This window comes from Ceratotherium simum, chromosome 6 (genome assembly GCF_057802395.1).
Source record: "Ceratotherium simum simum isolate JZ-2026a chromosome 6, ASM5780239v1, whole genome shotgun sequence".
NCBI lineage: Eukaryota > Metazoa > Chordata > Mammalia > Perissodactyla > Rhinocerotidae > Ceratotherium > Ceratotherium simum.
Genome location: NC_141905.1, coordinates 63,732,078 through 63,752,020, shown reverse-complemented (window position 1 = coordinate 63,752,020; position 19,943 = coordinate 63,732,078). Strand labels below are relative to the sequence as shown.

At 53.2% G+C, this 19,943-nt stretch overlaps 1 protein-coding gene across 4 annotated transcripts in view; it reads left to right on the top strand.

Moving 5' to 3' along the window:
* Positions 1-19,943, top strand: part of SH3PXD2A (SH3 and PX domains 2A) — a 237,339-nt gene that overhangs the window by 178,147 nt on the left and 39,249 nt on the right. For all 4 annotated transcript variants that reach the window (XM_087432546.1, XM_087432544.1, XM_087432545.1 and 1 more), the window contains one exon: positions 2,256-2,387. In XM_087432546.1, coding sequence (XP_087288672.1) covers positions 2,256-2,387 — 132 coding nt within the window. The remainder of the gene's footprint in view (positions 1-2,255; positions 2,388-19,943) is intronic.

Sequence of the window (19,943 nt, the reverse complement as noted above, 5' to 3'; positions counted from 1 at the left end):
GCCCCCTGCCCCAGGTTGAATAGAGCCCCCCCAATGGAAAGACCCAAAGATCTAGGCAGTGCTTCTCACCCCTGGCTGTACCTAAGAACCACGGGGGAGGAGCCAGTGTCTAAAAAATACCCCAGACCAGTTAAATCTGGGTCTCAGGGGTGGGGCCCAGGCACCAGTATTCTTTTTTTTTGTGAGGAGATCAGCCCTGTGCTAACATCTGCCAATCCTCCTCTTTTTTTGCTGAGGAAGACTGGCTGTGGGCTAACATCCGTGCCCATCTTCCTCCACCTTATATGGGACGCCGCCACAGCATGGCTTTCCAAGTAGTGCGTCGGTGCGCTCCCGGGATCCGAACCGGCGAACCCCGGGCCACCGCAGTGGAGCGTGCGCACTTAACCACTTGCGCCACCGGCCAGCCCCAAGGCACCAGTATTCTTTAAAAGCTCCCCAGGCAATTTTGTGAGACCGAGTTGAGGTTCATTGTGCTAGAAGAAGGGGATGTCTGGAAACAGAAATCAGAGGCAGTTCTGTTAATGGAAAGAGAGATGGGCTTAGACCTAAAACACCAAGTGAATTTGGTTTTCTCCATTGCAGCTGTGTGAGCTGGGGCAAGCCTCTTGCCCTCTCTGGGCCTCTGAGCTGCCTTTTGTGAAATTGGGACGTAAGAAGGTTGTTATGAGAATAAAGTGGGACAGTGTACATGCCTGGCACAGAACATTTGCCAAGTTAGACCCAGGCATGCAGGGAATGTGGCTGCAGGCTGAAGCACCAAGGGGGCCGTGTGGTGCCTAGGGACCCTCTCAGCCATTTCTATAGCCAGGGTGGTTGTGTGAAGCCCCCAGCCTTCCAGAAGATTGGCAGATGTATAGGGGGGTAGACACAGTTTACGTGTACTAGGAATTCTCTTTGGGCTGGAGGTAGTCTAAGAAGGCTTCCTGTAGGAAGTGACCAGTAGGTCTCTGGTTTTTGGATCCTTTCAGCTCCTAGCAGGGCATGTATTGTCTTAGATGTTTTATGCCCACCTCCACCCAGCATGTCCAATACCACACAGCCAGTAAGCTGAGATGGGCGCCCAGTCTGTCCACCTCCCAGCCCCATGCTTGCTTAATGGATGTTGCCCTGGCTCAGTGGCTGAGGACAGAGAAGTTGCTTGCTCTTGGGAGCTTCCTGCCCGCCTGCCCTCCTTCTGCTGAGCCCACCTTTTGACCCCTCGAGCTTCATGAAACTGCCAGGAGAGGGCAGCTGGAGGCTTCCAGGAGCCTGGCCACGAGCCCCAGAGCTTAAAGGCAGAGGGAGACTGAGTCAGTCTCCCTGTGGCCAGAGGGCGGCAGCGACGCTGGAGGATGCTCCCTCTGGAAGCGGGGCTGGGAGAGCGGGCCCAGGGCTGCTCCATCTGCACCAGGCCCTTGGGCTCGGTGGCAGCGCCTGGGTGAGCCCGAGGGGCAGGGACGGAGCCGGACTTGAGGAAAAGTTGGCGGGGGGTGGGCTGGGCTCGAGAGCCGCTGGTGCTGGGACTTTCTTCTTGGGTTTCAAGTAAACAGTCTCAGCCCTCCTCCCCCTCCCCTGCCTCCACCCCCGGCTCCTCATTCGATGGGTCTCATGTGTTTCTATTTAAGGGTTGCGAGTAAACCCCAGTGATTGGCGGCCTCAAACCCTCTTGACTTCTTGCCTGGGCCCTGGCTGCGGAGACGTTCTCTCCCGCTCTCTCCCTCTCCCTCCCGAGGGGAGGACTGCTGACTTTCTTTCTCTGGGTTTACAGGGGCTGGAGGGAGGCAGGAGCCCTCCTTCGGGCCTTGCCTTTCTCTCTCTCCTGTGCTCTGGCCTCAGCCCTCATGGGCCGCCCACCCGCCCGCTCGCGGCCCTCCCCTCGCGCCCCTGCGGCCCAGGGGTCTGGAGAGACCGTGTCCGCCCCAGGCCTCTCCTCTGACTCCCTCGTGCGGGGCTGGGACTAACTCATCACGGCAGAAGGCTTTTCCTCTCAGTTTCCTTGGCCTCCGTCTCTGTCTCTTTCTACTCCCCACCACCCCTCCTCTGTCCCCCGGCTCCCCATGTCCCCCGGTCCCCGCGCTACAGCGGGCCGGTGTGGGGGCTTGCTATATGGCCTGTCCTTGGGGCCCAGTGAGCTGCGAGCCCTGGCTGCGGGCAGCCCCTGGGAGTGGCGCTGGCGACAGAGCAGCCTCCCCCGAGGCCCATGGACAGGGGGCGCCCCGGCCGCGGGGCCATGGCTGGCCGCTGGCTCACCGCGTGCTTTCTGCCCTCGCCAGGTGCCGACACCAACGCCGAGCCCATGATCCTGGAACAGTACGTGGTGGTGTCCAACTATAAGAAGCAAGAGAACTCGGAGCTGAGCCTCCAGGCCGGGGAGGTGGTGGATGTCATTGAGAAGAACGAAAGCGGTGAGTGCCCCGGACGGCTGGCCGGCCACTAGGGTTCCGGCCTGGCTCCTCAAACGGCTGGTTTTTGTTCCCTTCCTCCTCCCCCACCTTTGCAGCTATACGTTATTTCCATCTGGCGGGGAGAGGGCCGAGGAGGCTGAAGTTTCCCCTGTTGGTTTGGGCTGCAGGCCAGCAGTTCGCCTGGTGGTGGAAGAATGTCTCCACAGCGCGCGGTAATTAACCAGCTCGTGTTAATTCAAGGCCAGGGTGGCAGCGTGGGTGTAACTGTCCAGCCTGTGTTCAGGGTCCCCATGCCCTCTGAGGCCCATGGGGAAGGTAGCACCCAGCTTAAGGGTGCCCTACAGCAGCTTCCCATGTTGGGGCCATATTCCAAGCCAGGGTCCAGGCGGGGGCTGGAGAACTGGGTTAGCTGGTAGGGAAGGCAGGCCATGACATCACTGTGGGGTCTGGGGTCCTCGGGCCCCTGGCGGATTGTCTGAGGAAAGGCCAGGCCTGAGGCGGTTGGCTAGTGTTTGGGTGGGGAGCTGACTGCCCCCTGCTGAGCTGAAGGCTGCCAGGACCTGGGAAGAGGGCCCAGACAGGGGAGTGAAGCCAGGTCCTGGGGCCAGGGAGGGTCCTCAGCAGCTGCCCTGTCATTGGGAGCTGAGGCTTTGTCTTGTCTGGGGCCTTGCGGATGGCTCTCCAGGAGGCTGCTGGTTCCAGGGTTCTCGGGGAGCGGGCCCAAGTGCCTCAAGCCATCTGCAGCAGGAGTCTCTGCAGGTGGAGAGAGGAGGGCCTGAGTCCGTTAGTCTGAGATGCAGGGCCAGGGACAGACTCTGGCCCAAGACATCCATCAGCAGTTTGCCCACAGCTTACTGGAGCTCGAATTGGTTCCTAGGATGTTCTCTTTCGGTTTCAGTTTGCTGCGGGGGAAGGCCCCGTGCATAGGAGCCTCTCTGGGCTGTGTTTAGAGGACACTCCCAGAGGGGAGGGGCCTGTTCTTCTTTCCTGTCCCACTCTGTTCCTTTCCAATATTTTGAGCCCAGAAAGGAAGGCAGACCAAAGAATGGCTGTGCCCATTCTATAGATAGAGTAACTGAGGCACAGAAAAATTGAGTGGAAGTGAGTCACCTGCGGTCAAAAGCAGAACAGAACAGGGATGTTCCTGGGCCTCTGATTCCTATGCCTGTGGGCAACAAGTAGCTGTAGAGATGCTGAAGAAATCCCAGTAGGCCTGCTGGGGAAAGTGAGTTCAGACTCCTACTGCAGGAGCCTCAGGAACTATGCTCTCTGAGAAACAGGGCTGTGATGCCAACATAGGTCTGACTCATGGCCCTCCTGAGTCTGGGGTCTTCACAGCATGTTCCACTCTGAGAGAGGCAGGCTCTGCCCTTGTGCCTGGAGTTATCGCCAAGGTGGTTGGCGGCAGCAGTCCTCACCTGGCAGAGCCACATACCAGCATAAGACCTGGGCCCTTCACCCCAGGTACCCACGCTGGCCTCCTTCCCGCACAGCTTTGCCTTCAACCTTTGTCACAGTACCGGCCCCACCTCCTCACCCCCTAGGGGAGCTGCATTTGTCCTAGGGGCCTGGCTCTGGAAACCCTAAGCACCTCAGGACCCAAAGGAAGGGATCTCCAGTGGTGCGATTGGAGGCAGCCACCGAGGAGAGAGAGATGTTTGTTTTGGAGCTTGCTCCGAAAAAAGGCAAGCCCACTTCTCCGTATAAGGTCAGGGCTGCTCAGAAGTAGAGTTCTGGCTTAGGGACCCTCCTGCCGCCTCACCTGTCTTATGTCACCACAGCTGTATAACCCTGGAACAGCAGGAGGAGTGAGCCCCATGTCTCTGGGTACCAGCTGCTGGCTAGGATGGCTGAAAAGGAGACCCCACACAAAAGGAAGTCAGCCTGCTATAAAACTCCCTGACTGCCAGGGACGTGTGTGTCCTCTGCCTTCCCATCCTCATCCAGGACACTGGGAACACTTGGAGTTCTGCCTAGGAGTAGGGGAGGGAGAGCCTTGGCAAAGTGGGGGTTCTGTGTTAGGCCTGGAAAACGTGCAGGCACCTCCTGTCCTGAGGAGTCCCCAAGGGCTGTTTGAAGAGGCTCAGGCAGCCTGACTCCGCAGAGCAGCCCAGTCTGGCACACAGACCCTCTGAGGGAGCTGCTGTCCTTGGAAGCAGGGCTCTACGCACCACCTATAGGCTGGGTGGCTTCAAGTCCCTTAGTCCTCTGGGCCTCAGTTATCCCTTCTGTAAAATGGAGATAATCTGGTGGCTGCTTGGAAGCAGGGCCTAGAGCAGATGAGCTCCTTGAGCCCTCTCCCAGGTCTGAACTCAGTGGCTGGGAGACTCTAGAGGGCCCTGGGTGTCAGGTATCGAGAGCCTCCCTGAACGTGGCTTTTCCATTTCTCTGGGACTTTGTATCTTTACCGTTGGTGGAGACAGCTGTTCAGCACAAGATGTTTACACAGGGACCTTGGAGTGCTATGTCCACCATGCAAAGCTACGCTCTCTGTTGCTGTCAGAAACCGGGAGGCCTGGAGTGTATGACCAGCTTAACCGGAGAAGCTATGTGGGTGGAGAGGAGAAAGGAAGAGGGCCGCACTGCAGATCCTTGGGAGGGTGGTTTCCCAGTTCAAGGAAGCTGGACGTCTGATGGTGGGGGAGGGGAGGTGTGTTGTGCATCCTGCAGGCTGGCTTAGGAAGGAGTGGTGAGTGAGGCTTTTGAACTCTGGAACAAAGACTCAATTGTAATGTCTTTGACCTTGGCACTTGGTGGGTGTATTGAGGCATTTCCACTTGAATTGTTGGGGCAGCAGCCCCAGTGAGCACCATTCCCGCCCTCTAGGGCCTCGCCTTGCCCACTGGGAGCCAGGACTCTGCTTGTGTCCCCTTCTCACTTGACTGGAAGTCCTTCTAGTAGAGTGTTCACAAAAGGATCTGGCCATCTCTGGCTCCGCCTGCTCATCAAAGCTCTCTGGCTGGAACCATAGCCACCAAGCGATTTGGAGGTGTGGTTGTGCCAGCGCTCTGTAATCTCATCGGTCTAAAGAGCGATGTATGTCTGGAAAGCAATTCAGAGTCAGTAAACAGTAAACAACAGGTGTCAGGCCATGCACTTCACAGGCATCACTTTATTGGAATCATGGCAGGACCCCAGGCAGTAGAAGGACTTGAACCATTTTGTGGCTGAAGTAACAGGCTAAGAGGTTAGGTCATTTCCCTAGAGTCCAACAGCTGAGATCTCTCCCCCTCTACAGAGGACGTGGGGGGAGGGTGAGAGTGGGCTGATCCCTGGTGGGATCATGACTGAGCTGGTGATGCTGCGAGTTGGAAAGAGGGGAAAGGTGGGGGCTGGTTGAGATGACCACAGGGCTCCCTGGAACATCATTACAGAAGGATGTCGCTGTGTCCCACCTTCCAGCACAGTGCTCATAGGTAGTGGGAATTTGTTAATTGTTCCTTTGAACTTGGAGACAAGCAACAGCTAAGAGGAGCTTAAGAGGGTGATGTGTACCCAGCACAAGCCTATTCCAGGGAGCATAGGTGGACAGAAGTCAAAGACGACCAAAGTGGGACCTGAGTGGCTTCAGGGAAAGCATTTTTGGTCAAGCAGTAGACCTGGGGCCCAGCCAGAAAAGGACTCTTTTTCTCCGTTGATCACCAGGGACAAATCTAGCAGAAAGATTCAACAGCTTTGTTAGCTTTGCCAACCAGCAAGGCAGGCAGCAGCCATTGTTGTCTTGTCCTTAGAAACCCCTCCACCCTTGACATAGCCAGCAGTGAGTGAGCTGCTGCCTTTGTAGGACATTCTTATGCCTCAAAGACTGCATTGGCTTCACCTTCCAGCAGACATAATCTGGTCTAATTTATGGCAGAGTGGTGATGGCAGGGTCCTGGTTGCTCTGATTTCTGTGTTGAAAAAAGCTGCCTCCAACTTTCCAGGATTGTTTACTTCTTCTCGGGACTAGGGGCCAGGAGAGGATGTGGGGATATGAGTCAACAGATGCTTATTTTCCTGCGTCAGCTTTTCTTCTCTGAGTCTTTGCTTCTTTCCTGGCACCGACATGATAACACTGGGTGTTCTTATACTTCTTTGGAGGCACATAGCTATAAGGATCTAAGATCAAAGCATTTTTCTGGCAAGGAATTTTGAGCTCTGCTGGTCCATTCAGGTGAGAAATTGTACAGGTGAGAAAACTAAGCCTTGGGGAGTTTGAGAATCTTCAATCTCCTCAGAGTCAATGCTTTGGTCCCAATTGAGTTGTGAGCAGAGGACAGAAATCCACTCAAACTTGCTCAAGAGATTATTGAAAGGATGTAGGAAAATCTCACCGAACCCAAAGGTGGGAAGTACATCCCAGCCTCACAGGGACTGGGAATCAGGAAGTCAGCATGAGCCAAAGCAGCTACTCTTGTCTCTGTCTCTCTCTTGGGTGCCATGTGGATTTCAAGCCCAGCTGGGATTTCCTAACTGCAGACCAGCCTTCCTTCTCTTCCTGTTCACTCATAACAGCAGCTGTTCTGCTGTTGGCTTGTCAGGACTAGATTCTGCATGACTTTTCAGTTGAGATAACTGCGGCTAACTGACGATGGCCTCTGGGTCTCGGAGTTCAAAATTTGATGTTTGAATCTGATTGGTTTCTGGCCAGCCAATGGAGTGGCAGACCTTAGATCAGGTGTGTAGCCCTGGGCCAATCAGCTGTGACCAGAAGTGCCGTGGGGTATAAACATGGCTGCCTAGCCAACCTCTTCAGCAGTGGCTGTTGGAGGGCAGGTTTTAAAAAAGAAGATACAGAGCGGGTAAGGTACCCAAAAACATGTTGACTGCGACTGTTGTACTTGTTTCACAGCTGTGTGTACAGTGGAAAGAGCAAAGAATCAGGAATCTGAATATTAGGTTTAAGATCAAATGCTACCCTGTGTGATGTAAGTGGGAATCACTTAACTTCTGTTTCCTCCTCAGTGTGAGGGGGCGATGATACATACTACATGGGCTTTTTTTTAATGAAATGTAACCGTTTATTATTTGAAAAATATCAATAAGACAAACTAAGAAGCTTTTCTCAGATTTGTGTGTCCTAGTGATTATTTTGTGTTGTCAAAGATAATGCATTCTTTAGCCACATATTTTGTGAGTTGGAATCTTTTTAACATCGAGGATCTATTCTGTTTCTAGATATTTCTTCATGAACATTGTTATAACTAGTTCTGCATAGGCTTTTTATAAGGGAGAAATATACTTTACATGGTATTTATTCATTTATTCACTCATTCAGTTATTTCACAGTTTTTGAATACCTGCTTTGTCACAGGCCCTGTGCTGATTGGCTACATACCCATAAGGTTCCTGCCTTTATGGAGCTCAGACTCTATATGTGAGCGTTCTGAGTACGTAAGGGGTGGACTGTATTGTGAGGCTGGGATAGCTTTGCAGACTTTTTGTTGTCTTAAAGGGACTTCTGAATATCTTCTATGTCTTTTGCTTAGTTTATGTGCTTCCTAAGTAACCACCTGATGGCTAATTCTGACTGCCAAGCTACCCTAGAAAAGAGATGTCCCAATAAAGATAGGATAGGCTGTTGCTAGAAAGGCAGGTTTATTGCAGTCTGCCTTGCAGATAAGTGAACTAACACTCTTAACTCTGCAACAGCCTTTTAAGAGTTTGGTTCCAATGAATCAACCTCCATTTAGATGTGGCGACTGGCCCAGGAGGTGCTGTCCCAGCTCTCAGGAGGCCTTGGTCTCTGACAGCATTTCTCTTTCTAAGTGCAGCATGTGTATGCATGTTGCTGCTGCATCAGCCTAATCACCAATTCCAAAGTCCATTCTGGTCCAAGACTCTCTTGTGTGCAGTTGTTCTCCACTTCACAAAGCTGGCTGGAAGGGAAAGGACCATAGAGTATAAATCTGGGAGCAGAATTGGGCATCCTAATCCAGGCTTGGGCCCCTCGGCCCAGCTTCATTCACCCCAGGCTAGAGATTGTTTTGAGAATGAGATTGCAGGGTAGCCTAGCAATTGAAAACATGAGCTCCAACTTAGATAAGCCTAGTTTTAATCTTGATTTGGTACTTACTAGTGGTGACCCTGGGAAAGTTACTTGGGTCCTCTAAGCATCAGTTTCCTTACCTGTAAAATGGGAATAATTGTACCCATAGCTATAGGGTTGGTATATGCTGATTCAAAAGGAATTCAGTGCTTAGTGCAGGGCCTGGCACACAGTAAGTGCTCAGTACATAATAGTCGCTAGTAAGTCTGCTGGACTGGGGCAGCTCTGCCACAGATTGACCTTGGGGCCCACAGCACGCCAGTTTCCCTCTTGTGGCCCCGATTTCCCCACTTGGCCAGAGAATGGATTGCAGTCGGTGGTGTCTGAGGATTCTCTCAGCCTGATGGTTTTGTGAGGTGGGTAGGGCAAGCAGGGAACTTACTACAGGGTAATGAAGCAGGGAGACCATGCTGGGGACCGTAGTCGTCCCCCTGGAGATGTTCCTTGGGCGGCTTAGGGCCCCAGCCTAAGACAAGAAGAAGAGTTGGAAACGGAAGTCAGGTTCCCATTGGTGACCCAGTGGGATCAGGGGGCTTCATGCAAGCTGGGGAGAGGAGAAGCCCACCTGTGACACCTCCATGCTGCTGTCACTCAGTGGCTCTGTTGAATGCTGGGGGTGGGGTGTTGACAGGGGGAGACTAGCACAGTCAGGGAAGGCTGCCTGGAGGAGTTGGAGGCATTGAGCTGGGCCTTGGAGAATGAGGGAGGTTAGGTAGGCAGAGAGAGGAAGGAATTCCAGTTCCATGTGAGTCTCTGGAGTGCCAGGCAGAGGGCTGGCTTGTTGGGGCTGAGACAGCAAGGCAGGTGTCTGGTTGCCTCGAGCAGATATGTGCTAATAAAGGAAGTTGGGCAAAAGTGGATGGGGAGGAAGGATGGGGCTGTGGAAGGCAGGGGAGCAGGAGAGTGACCTGAGAATGGTGGTACTTGAAGCAAGCAATCTGGTTGCAGGGAGGAAAGTGGCAGGGGAAGGTGTATCGGGGACTGGAAATAGCTCTTTCCTCGAGCTGGATCTGTACAGGCTGCTGTCAGGGAGATGCCAAGGGCTTGTCAGCACTGAGCGCTGCCAGCTACCCGCCTGGGGCCAGCTGCTGTGTGGGACAGTGGGGCACCCTCTGCCTTGCCTCCACCTGCTCCAGTTGGGCAAGTAGAGGGGCCAATCACTCTGACCTCATGATGGTTCTTGGACCTGTCATGTGCCAAACTCCTCTGAGGCCATTTTCCTCGAATAGTCATTTCTGAGCAAAAGATGTGGTTCGGTGGTGACCTTGGAAATCCAGCTGAAGGGCCAGAGTGATGCCAGCTGCTCATTCCAGCCTCAGCCCCACGGCAACACCTGGCTGCCTTCCCTTTGGAGGGGCAAACAAGTTTGCACCAAGTCTGTTCCTGAGCATCCCCAAAATGCTGCTTTTCTGAGTTTGAACACCAAGGGACCAATTAAACCCCTCTGCCCAGACCCCGGCAAGGCCAATCTTCAGGTGGTTGGTCGTCACTGAATCCATACTAGCTCATTAAGTGCCAGGTTGGGGCCCAGAGGTGACGGAGGCCAACAAATTCTGCCCTCACGAGGCTCATATGTAGTGGAGAGACAGTCACAAGTAAATCAGGAAAATAAAAAGTGCAATGCGGGGGGCTGGCCCAGTGGCACAAGCGGTTAGGTGTGCGCGCTCCACTGCGGCGGCCCGGGGTTCACCGGGTCAGATCCTGGGCGTGCACCGATGCACCGCTTGTCAGGCCATGCTGTGGCGGTGTCACATATAAAGTGGAGGAAGATGGACACAGATGTTAGCCCAGAGCCAGTCTTCCTCAGCAAAAAGAGGATTGGCAGATGTTAGCTCAGGGCCGATGTTCCTCACACACACACAAAAAAACAAAAAGTGCAATGCGGGAAATGAACAGGGCACAATGGTAGCGAATAAGCAGGGGGAGGAGGTGAGAGAGCGTGGCCAAGGAAGCCCTCTCTGAAGAGGTGCTGATAAAGCTGAGAACAGGTGGAGCTTGGTGAACTGAGGGAGAACCAGAGGCCAGCTGATCTGGGGGAGAGGGGTGGTGAGTGAGGACAGAGAAGCAGGAGAGACTGGTGGGTACCAGGCCAGGGCGTGTTGTTCTGGGTGTAGCGGCCACCACAACCAAGTGGGAGTCCTACAGAGTAGCCAACAGGTGACCCCACACCCCTCCCCAGACATTCCTGGCCCAGGTGCCCAAGGAGGGGGCGACACTGGAAACCCTCCGCAGGCCCTCAACACACGCACACATACACACACATATATACGTGGCCTTTGTCCCCAGTAGAAGTGACAGCTCTCACCACGCGGCTGAAGAGCAGGGAACAGATCTCCCTGCACCACATTTCCTCTACTCTTATGTAACAGATTTCCACCCTGGGATCACGGCACTTTTGGGGAGTATAATTTGTCAGGACCTCAGGGAATTCGGGTTGAGAAATTGCCCTGTGTTCTTTCCCCAGATTGCCCTGTAGCCGTGTGATATTACACCCCTCAGCAGTTGGGTTTTCAGTAACCACGCTGGTGGTAGTGGGATTTACCCGGGTGACTGCCCTCATCTCTGTCACCATCTTTTCAGGTTCCATAACCTCAGCCTCTGGGTTCCTGGTGGTGACCCGGACTCCCTGGCCTCACTGCAGGGGCACAGCCAGGCTGACCAGGTTAACCCAGTTGCTCCGTGAAGCCTGGTGGGAGCCAGTCTTCACTGGGGCTCCCCATCCTGGGAGCTGAGCTGCCGAATCCCAGTAAGTGGAGGGAAGCTTCTGGCTCATGTAACTCCAACTTCATTTCTATCTACATTTGAAATATGCTATATGGAATTATTGGAGTTTTTGGGTTCATTTAATTGTCTCAGCCCCAGCTCTACATTTCCCTTCTTAGTCAGGCACCTCTCAGGCTCATGAGAAAATGCATTTGCCTCCCGTAAGCTTTTATTGGACTAAACTGTGGGGACATGGCCCAGGTGCCATGGGAGGTGAGAGAAAGCCAAACTCCAAGAAAGAGTCTGCCAAGGACTGGCCATCAAGTGAGCGAACCACAGGTGGGCTTTTTTTTGTGTGTGTGTGAGGAAGATCAACCCTGAGCTAACATCCATGCTAATCCTCCTCTTTTTGCTGAGGAAGACCGGCTCTGAGCTAACATCTGTTGCCAATCCTCCTCCTTTTTTCCCCCAAAACCCCAGTAGATAGTTGTATGTCATAGTTGCACATCCTTCTGGTTGCTGTATGTGGGACGCCGCCTCAGCATGGCCGGAGAAGCGGTGCGTCGGTGCGCGCCTGGGATCCGAACCCAGGCCGCCAGTAGCAGAGTGCGCGCACTTAACCGCTAAGCCACAGGGCCGGCCCCACAAGTGGGCTTTTGAGTGCTGTGTGCTGTGATAGCAGATCCTTCTCTCCTGTTAGATCTGGCCCATCGGTCCCTTTGGGTCACTGTGTCCCAGAACCTTGTGTGTTAAGGGACATTCTAAGCACAATGGCCTGAAGCCTGCATGTCTCTTCTCTTAGACTCCTGCTAGGGAGGTCATAGGAGAGGTCAAGGCCACCTGGGGAGTACCTGCTCATGCTAGCTAGTAAGGGATTTGGGACTTTTTTCAAGGTGACCGCTTTCTGAATCAGAATATTTTATATTTTACAAGATATAAAACCATGCAGTTTATAAAACACCTTGGTAAGAGGAAGGGCAGATGTTGGCATTCTGTCTTTCCGAGGCGGAAATTGAAGCCCAGAGTGGTTAAGCGACTTGCCCCAATGTTACACAGCTGCAAGGTGGGGCATGGGCTTCCAACACATGCTGTGTATCCAGTGTTTGGAAATCTGGATGTTCGCATTTCTCTTCCTCGTGGATTTTACTTCTTTGGAAAGCCAAACCCCGGAGTGCTCTGCTGCGTGAGTTCTCCAGGCCACAGAGAGCAGGAGAGCAGAGGTCAGGGCTGCTGAAGACCCAGCTAGGGTAGGAGAAAGGCTAAGGGGCAGGTCAGAGGAAATATGAAAGGGGAGGGAAGCACGCTGACTCAAGTTTCCTGCAGAAGAGTTGTGTGAATGTTCCAGAATTTGGCTCAGCCAGGTCCGTGGGCCAGGGCTGGACTGGATGGGTGGATAGGTCGGGAGCCCTTGTGGTCTCCCCAAAGAACTGCTCACCAGGGTCTTGGTGGGCAGGGCTGAAGGTGTGAGGGCAGAGGCTGGGCTGTGCCTGGGCGGTGCTGGTCAGAGCCCCAGCTCACTCTACCTTCCCTGTTTGTCCAAATAAATAGACCTATCCTGGCCCCTCCCCCAACCCTACAGGACTGAAGGAAGAGCTGCCATCCTGCCTCCTTCCCCCCTCACCCCACGTCTTTCAGCAGTCTCAGCCCTGTCTGAGTGACGTCCTACACGCAGGGACTGCTTCTCTAGAATGTGGTTTGCTCATTCACTCAGCAAACACGGAGCACCTACTGTGTGTCCTGAAGTGTGCCCCATACCAGGGTGGAGCAGCCGTCCCTATCTTCCCATCGCTGGAGGTGACAGCATTCTAGGACTTGCTCTTACTTGCAGGATAAAGGCCCAGATGCAGTGAGTCGATCATTTTCACAGTGCACCTACCATGTGCAAGGCAGAAAGCAGAGTGTTGCGAGGGCCGTACAGTGTTATGGAGGGGACAGGAGGGCAGGACCAGAAGGCATGGTCGGCTCTGGGTTTTCATAAATACTGTCGGGTTCAGAGACGGGGTGATGCCTGGGTTGGGTGGTCAAGGAAGTCTTCTGGAGAAGATGGGCCTTGAACAAGGACTGAAGGAGGAAGGTGCTCTGAGCTGAGTGAACCAGAATGACATGTACAAAGGTGGGGAGGGTGGTGTGGACAAGAGTGATCTGGCAGCAGTGCTTGGGGCTGCCTAAGAGAAGATGTTCACCTAGCAATAAACCGGTTGGAGGGGTGTGTTGAGGTCCTCAAATGTCAGGTGAAGGAGAGCTTTTCCTGTCCTTCCACACCAAGCTGAGGGAGACATTTCTGACCATCTGCCCCAACCACTCCTTTGTCAGAGGAGGAACAGAGCCTGGAAAACTGAAGCCACTTGCCCAGTGTCACATGGCTTATTCATGGCAGGGCTGCCACATGGCTGTGGACTGTTGATGCAGAGGTGGCTAGCTCTGAGGCCTGCTGGCAACTCCCAGCACCATTGAGGCCTTGCCACCGACTCAGGGCTGGGTGTACCCCATGTCACCCCTGACTGAGGCCCATCCAGCCCCCCAGGTGAGGGGAGGAGGTGAGCGGGCTCTTCAGCTCCCTGACCCTGGGCCCCTCAGCCTGGTGCTAATGCTAGAGCCTGGGAACACGCAGCGCAGAGGCAGGCTCGAGACTCAGGGCGCTTCCTGCATATCCTCCATGGCCCCATGCATTCAAACAGACTCATTTTCAAACATGGTGACTTCAGCCTGCAAGATCATCTTGAGACACCCCAACTTGAGAATGCAGCCTCCCCCATTTAGCAATGCTGCTTCTTGGGGCTGAGGTGAGGCCATCCCATGGCTGGCTGTAGGTCTCCCCCCAGACCAGAGGCCCTGCCTCTTCTGCCCCTTCTGTTCCTGCCTTGCCCCAGGAAGGTGGTGAGGGTGCTGTTGAGGTTGGCCAGGCCTCCAGTCTCGGTGTTTCTGGACACTCTGTCTTTTCTCATTTGTTTTCTGTACTTCTAACCTGTGCCCTCACAAGGCCCCAGCCTTCTCTGCACTCAGCGTGTTCACCATCTTTTGATTGCACCAGGATTTTGAGCTGCTGCAATCAGGATGCACCCACAGCCAGGCCTGGGATCTCGTGCCACGCACCCGTGCCTGCAGCGTTGGCTATAGGCTTCTCCCAGGCCTGGCCTGGCCAAGTGACCTCTCTGTGCCTTGAGGGGCTTTCTGCCAGTTCCAGCCCAGTGTCTTGCTCAAGGCATTGAGTCAAGGGATTGCCACTTAGCACGCTGCTCAGGGTGTCATCTCAATGGGTAGAGCAGCAGTGTGCCGTCATGGAAGGAATGCCAGGCTTTGCATAAGAGGATCTCGGTCATTCTAGGTTCCAAGCTCAGCCATCCACTAACCAGGTGACCTCAGGCAGGGCGCTTTACCTCTCTGAGCATCAGCTTTCCTCACCTGTGATTAGGAGTGAAGACAGTGGCCACAGTTGCTTTTCAGATACCAAGCTCCCCCATTCCCCACCATCATGATTTTACCAAGCTGGGCAAGAAGGAGGCCTTTCATCTCCGTAGTTCCAGAGTTCCTAAGATCCCCTCTAACCCCTGGGGTGCCAAGAAAAAGCCAATTTCAGTTTAGAGGGAGCAGGCGAGGGGAATTTGACCATGTTGGCAAGCCTTCAGCCAGCTCTCCTCTGAGCAGCCAAATGGGTCACTGGCTGCAAACATCCCTGGGTTTGTAATGATGATCACAGGGCTCGTGGGCTCCTGGACACCTTTGGAATGGGCTTTGTGAGGCCAAATGCTTTGCAGATTAAATTTCCAGAGAAAGAACAGCTGAGAAATAGTCTTGAGCTTTGCTAAGCCACTTCTGTGCTATGGCAGCAAAAGGTGTGTGTGTGTGTTCTCCCCTAATGAAAGGAGGGGGGTAAGCAAAAGGGGTGTGGGGGTGTGTGCGCGCCCGAGTCTGCGCGGGGGCGGGGGGGGGGGGTAGGCAAAAGAGGAAGATGGTCCAATCCCGAGGCTCCCTCTCTCCTTCAATTTGCATCAGCCAATGAGACTGCTGGTGCTGCCGTGTTTTCCAGGATGGTGCTGGTAACAGAAGGAATATGATTAGTGTTGTGGAATTTCACAGTAGGGGTTGGGGGTGGCTTTGTCCCTCCTTTTTTTAAATCAAGTAATGTTTTGAAGTGTTGCCTTGGAGAACTGCTGAAAGCAGAGAGGCTGACGGATGTTTTTGGTCATGTCAGACGAAGACAAGATCATCCAAGTGAGCGAGGGTGTCTCTCCCCATCAGCCATGCTGTGGGGTTCCAGGGCCATCCTGCCAGAAAGCAAGCAAGGGGCCATAATCACAAACAGGCCGGGATCAGTTACAACCAGAAGTATTACTTTAGACTCTTGGCTTTGATGGGGAAGAATGCAGTTTTCCTTGCCCCTCCTCCCCTGTCCTTCTCAAGTTAAACAAGATCTGTGAAAGCAATAGCTCTGGGACGTAGAGAGAGGCCAAAATTCAAGCCAGCAAGGGGTCTCCAAGGCCCAGCATGGGAGGGCTCCACCAACCTCCTCTGGTAGTGGGGAAAGGGTTCGCCTGGCCCGTTTGCTGCCCCATTCCTTCTTGGGGAGAACTGGAAAAGCCCATTTTCCCAGAGTCTTTCTTGTCTACCTGGGGCATCCTCATCTCCGTCTTGCACACCAACCAAGTGTCCTGACCCTTCTGCATATTTAATCTGGCATTTTCTGCATGTTCACCATGTACCTAGCACTGGGCAGAGGGGGAGGAGGGTCAGGTGGAGAAAAAATGAAAATGGCTTAGCACATTGGAGCGGACCCGGACCAGCCAATGAACATGACACAATAATGAGGTTCTCACCCCCCCAGCCCCAACCCAGCCCTGGGGGGCCTGCTTCTCATCCCCCTCCCCTTCCTTCAATCAGCACCTCCTAGGCAAGCATCAGATCAACTCCTTCATGCTTGGGCATAAATAATACTGCTCCCCAGAGTATTGACATCGTGAGGGGCATGCTTCCCTCTGGCATTGGTATTGGGAGCAGAACCAGGGTTGGCGAACGCCAACAAAGTGGGATTTTAACTGACTGTCCCTTAGAGGAGAGGAAGGAAGTTCACCTTATCACTGGGGCTTTGCCCAGGGAGAATGAGCATCCAGAGTCCCGCCTCAGTGCCTCCCTTAAGAGCATTTAACACCCTTCTTCTGCTTTGAGCCCAGCCCTGTGTCCCAGGCCTCACTGCGTAGCCAAACACAAACTTGCATCCTTGGACTTAAAGGGTCTCCACTTTTGGTGGAGCCAGAGCATATTATCGGTGCTGATGTGGCAGCTGGGAGGATAATTCTGGATCCCAGGGCCTAGTCTGCCCTGCATACCCCATCTCTTAGTCTCCATGGGGCCATCCCACCACCTCAGGGCCCTTGGATGAGAAACTCCATTCTAGAAGTGGTTTTAGGGTTGAGGGCCTGAATGGAGTCAGAGCCAGGTTGGGCAGGAACTCTGATCCAGAGACCAGGACAGAGAGACTAGGGGATGGAGACATCCACATTCTAGTCTAGGGGACAGGCCAGAGCTGGGGGGTTGGAGCTGATGACAATATTGCTCACTGCCTGGAGAGTGAAGTTATAATCTGCCATGGCTGAGGGCTGGGACTCAGCTGGGATGCCTTGGACCTGTCATGTTTAAAGGGGGAAATCTTCATGGCCCCACCTTGACCCCCTGACTTCTGTTATCTTACTCCATCCAGGCCTCCCCACCTTAGGACCACTTCTAGAACGGAGTGTCTCCTCCAAGGGCCCTGAGGTGGTGGGATGACCCCCTGGAGGCTGGGAGATGGGGATGTGGAGGGTAGGTGACGTCAGTGACAAAATAATGACAGAATAACTTCCCAGCTTCCTACCCCGTCTCTCTGCCGTCAAGTACCAGGATCTTAACTGCTGACCATGGTGGGGTGTTGATCAGAGGATGGCCACTCATTCAGAGTGGAGACAACCAAACCAAGCAAACAAGCCAGCATATAGTCAGGAGCTGGAGATCAGGCATTCATTCATTCCCCAACCTTTATCTCTTGCTGTGTGCCAGGCACCAAGGCACAGAGCTCAACAAGGAAGACTTGATCTCCATGTCATGGAGCTGACAGTCTAATGGGGAAGCAGACAGTTACCCACTTCTGACGTGGCCTAGGAGACTGCAGTTGCTGGTGTGTTGTGAGGCAGGATGGTAATTGTCTTTGGGTGTGGGGACAGGAGGCGCCAGAGATTGACAGGATCGAGATGGGAAGAGCTCCATCAGTGATTGGTGCTCATGGGTGTCAGTCACACTGCCTGACCAATCACTGTAACTGTGGCGAGTCTCAAATGAGATACCTGGACCTGTGGCCTCTAGGGCAGCTGCACTAGGAGTTATTTGCTTTGGGTGTAGCCTTTTCTCCTTGGGTTGGGGTAGGATCTTTACCAGACCAGATCTTAGGAACTAGGAAGATGGTACACAGAGGCAGGAAGGGAAATGGGCAGGAACAGCTCAGGGAGAGAACCTATTCCTAAGTTACCACAAACCCAGCTGGGGCTCCAGGATGGTTATCCCAGGACCAGGATATTTCAGGCTCAAGGTAAACCCTTTTGCTGCTTTCTGGAGACTATTAATATCAGAAACCTATGGGAAAGGCAAGAAAGGGATTATTGAAACAACTCCTGTGTGTCAGACAGTGAGCCAAATACCTTCTTTCCTATAATCACCACCACTGCCCCATAAAGCACAGGTGGCTTGACTTCTGTTTTACAGATGAGAAATCTGAGGCCCAGAAAGTTCAGGTAATTTACCAGCCTCTTTCCCACACATTCTGCTGCCTCCTGGTTAATCCTCTGCGGTTCCCTGGGCCCCGAGTAGGGCACCATGCTGGAGGAAGCTATCTTGGGTGTAGTTCTCTCCCCACTCACCCTCTAGGGGTTGGGGGTAGCAGCTCTCTGGGGCTGCCTGTTCCGGGGCTCCAAGTTGCCCCCACCAAGGAGGAGAGCTTTGTTCGTGTTTCTGTATGAGAAGCCGTGACTCCAGGAGTCCCATTAGAGGCCTGCGGCCAGCCGGTGGGGCTGCTTTGAGTGGGCTTGGGGAGGGGCCACTAGTGGCATCCCTCAGCATTCCTCCAGGAGCCTCACCCAGTGCGTGGGCTTGTCCCTGGTGCTTGGCCTCTGGGACCTCCCTGAGCTTTGCTTTTCCATTCCTGTGAGGGGAGAGGCCCAAATGAAAATGGCCCGATCAGGTGTATGAGCAGATTCCAAGAAAGAGCTCTCAGGTGGGGGTAATAGCTCACTGGGTCATCTTGGGTAAGTTTAGCAACAAGTAACAAAAAATTTCCCGGCCTCAGGTCCCTATGGGCAAATCCTTCTAGAAGAGCTATGAGTCAGAGGTATCTCCTGAATTTGGGGGACTTGAGGAGGGTATACTGCCCACGGGCTGAACAGCTGCACGGGATTCTAGCAGAGGCCCCGAGGCCAGAGGGGTGAGAGCTGGAGAGAAGATGCCCAGGCCTGACCCTGCACTGACCCCAGGAGCTGGGCTGGAGAGATACTGAGCCAAGGGAAGCAGGAGGTACTGTGATGTGGATGGAGAAGGAAGCCTTGTGCACATCTGTCAGTGCATTTCGTTTTCGGCAACTGCTTACTGTGCCCCTTCTTTGTCTGAAACACGGACCCAGGCAAGGGCTCAACAGGATGCCAAGATGAGCAAGACTTGGCCTTTGTCCTCAAAGAGCTCTTGGTCTGGCTCAGGGGGATGACCAACCCAAACCTAAGGTCAGGGTGCTGGGGGAGACAAGGGCAGGAGAGCAGAATCCCCGCTGGTGGGGAGTCACAGGAACTTCTCAAAGGTGGTGGCTTTGAAAGATGAGGCCTGGGCACAGTGATGGATCAAAAAGACCACACATTTTGGGCTTCTGAGCCATGCTCAGTGTGCACAAAAAAGCAAGATAGAGGGCATTTCCCCCCAAGGCCCATGAAAGGCTTGTTCTCAAATTCCTCTCTGCCACTGAGCTGCCAGTATGTGGCCATTTTGCTCCTCAGTTTCCATATCTATAAAATGAGGATAATATTTTGAAACCCATGTGGCTATTGGGAAAGTTAACTGTGAAAGAAAATTGTCAAGTGACAGATTCATTTTCTTTTCTCTAATAGACAGGGATGGGTCACCATCCAGTCTGGGCAGTATGTTATATCCAGGGCGAAGTCAGGAGTCCATCAGGTTCCTGAAATTGCTCGGAATAATAACCCCTCTGCCCCCATCTGTCTACAACCTGGAGACTTTTCAAAGGCTTTTCGCCATCTATTATCTCAGAGTAACTCTATAGGAGTAAGTAGGGCAGGTGGCTTTGTTTCTGTTTTTCAGAAGAAGAAAGTGACTTTCAGAAAGACAAGTGGTTTGCACAACATCTCAAAGCTTGCTGGGTGACCGAGCTTGGATTCAAACTAAGGGGCTGCATATTCTTAACAACGCTCCTTCTGCAAGTCAGTGTTTATCCCAGAGAGTGGGTCATACAAATGTATGGTGGACACAGTATTAAATGGCATGGAATCCCATCATGAGGAGATTATTTCATTTCAGTCCTCTTGCACTCCACACTGGGGCAAGGGCAAAGTCTCCATGTGGGGCTCCTGTGTTGTTAACACTTGCGAATGTTGTTGGTTTGACCAAGAGAAAATCTGGCCCCAGCCTTAGTGTCTTGCTAGAACTTGCCCTGATATATTGCTAGAAGTCCTTGGCATTGTTGTTTCATTGTATGTACTTTTCCATTATCTTCTATTTATGCCAAGAGTTACTGGTTTTCCATTTAGTGTGGCATAGGAAAATGTCTTTTTGAAATACGTATTCAAGTTTTTTTAAAAGAA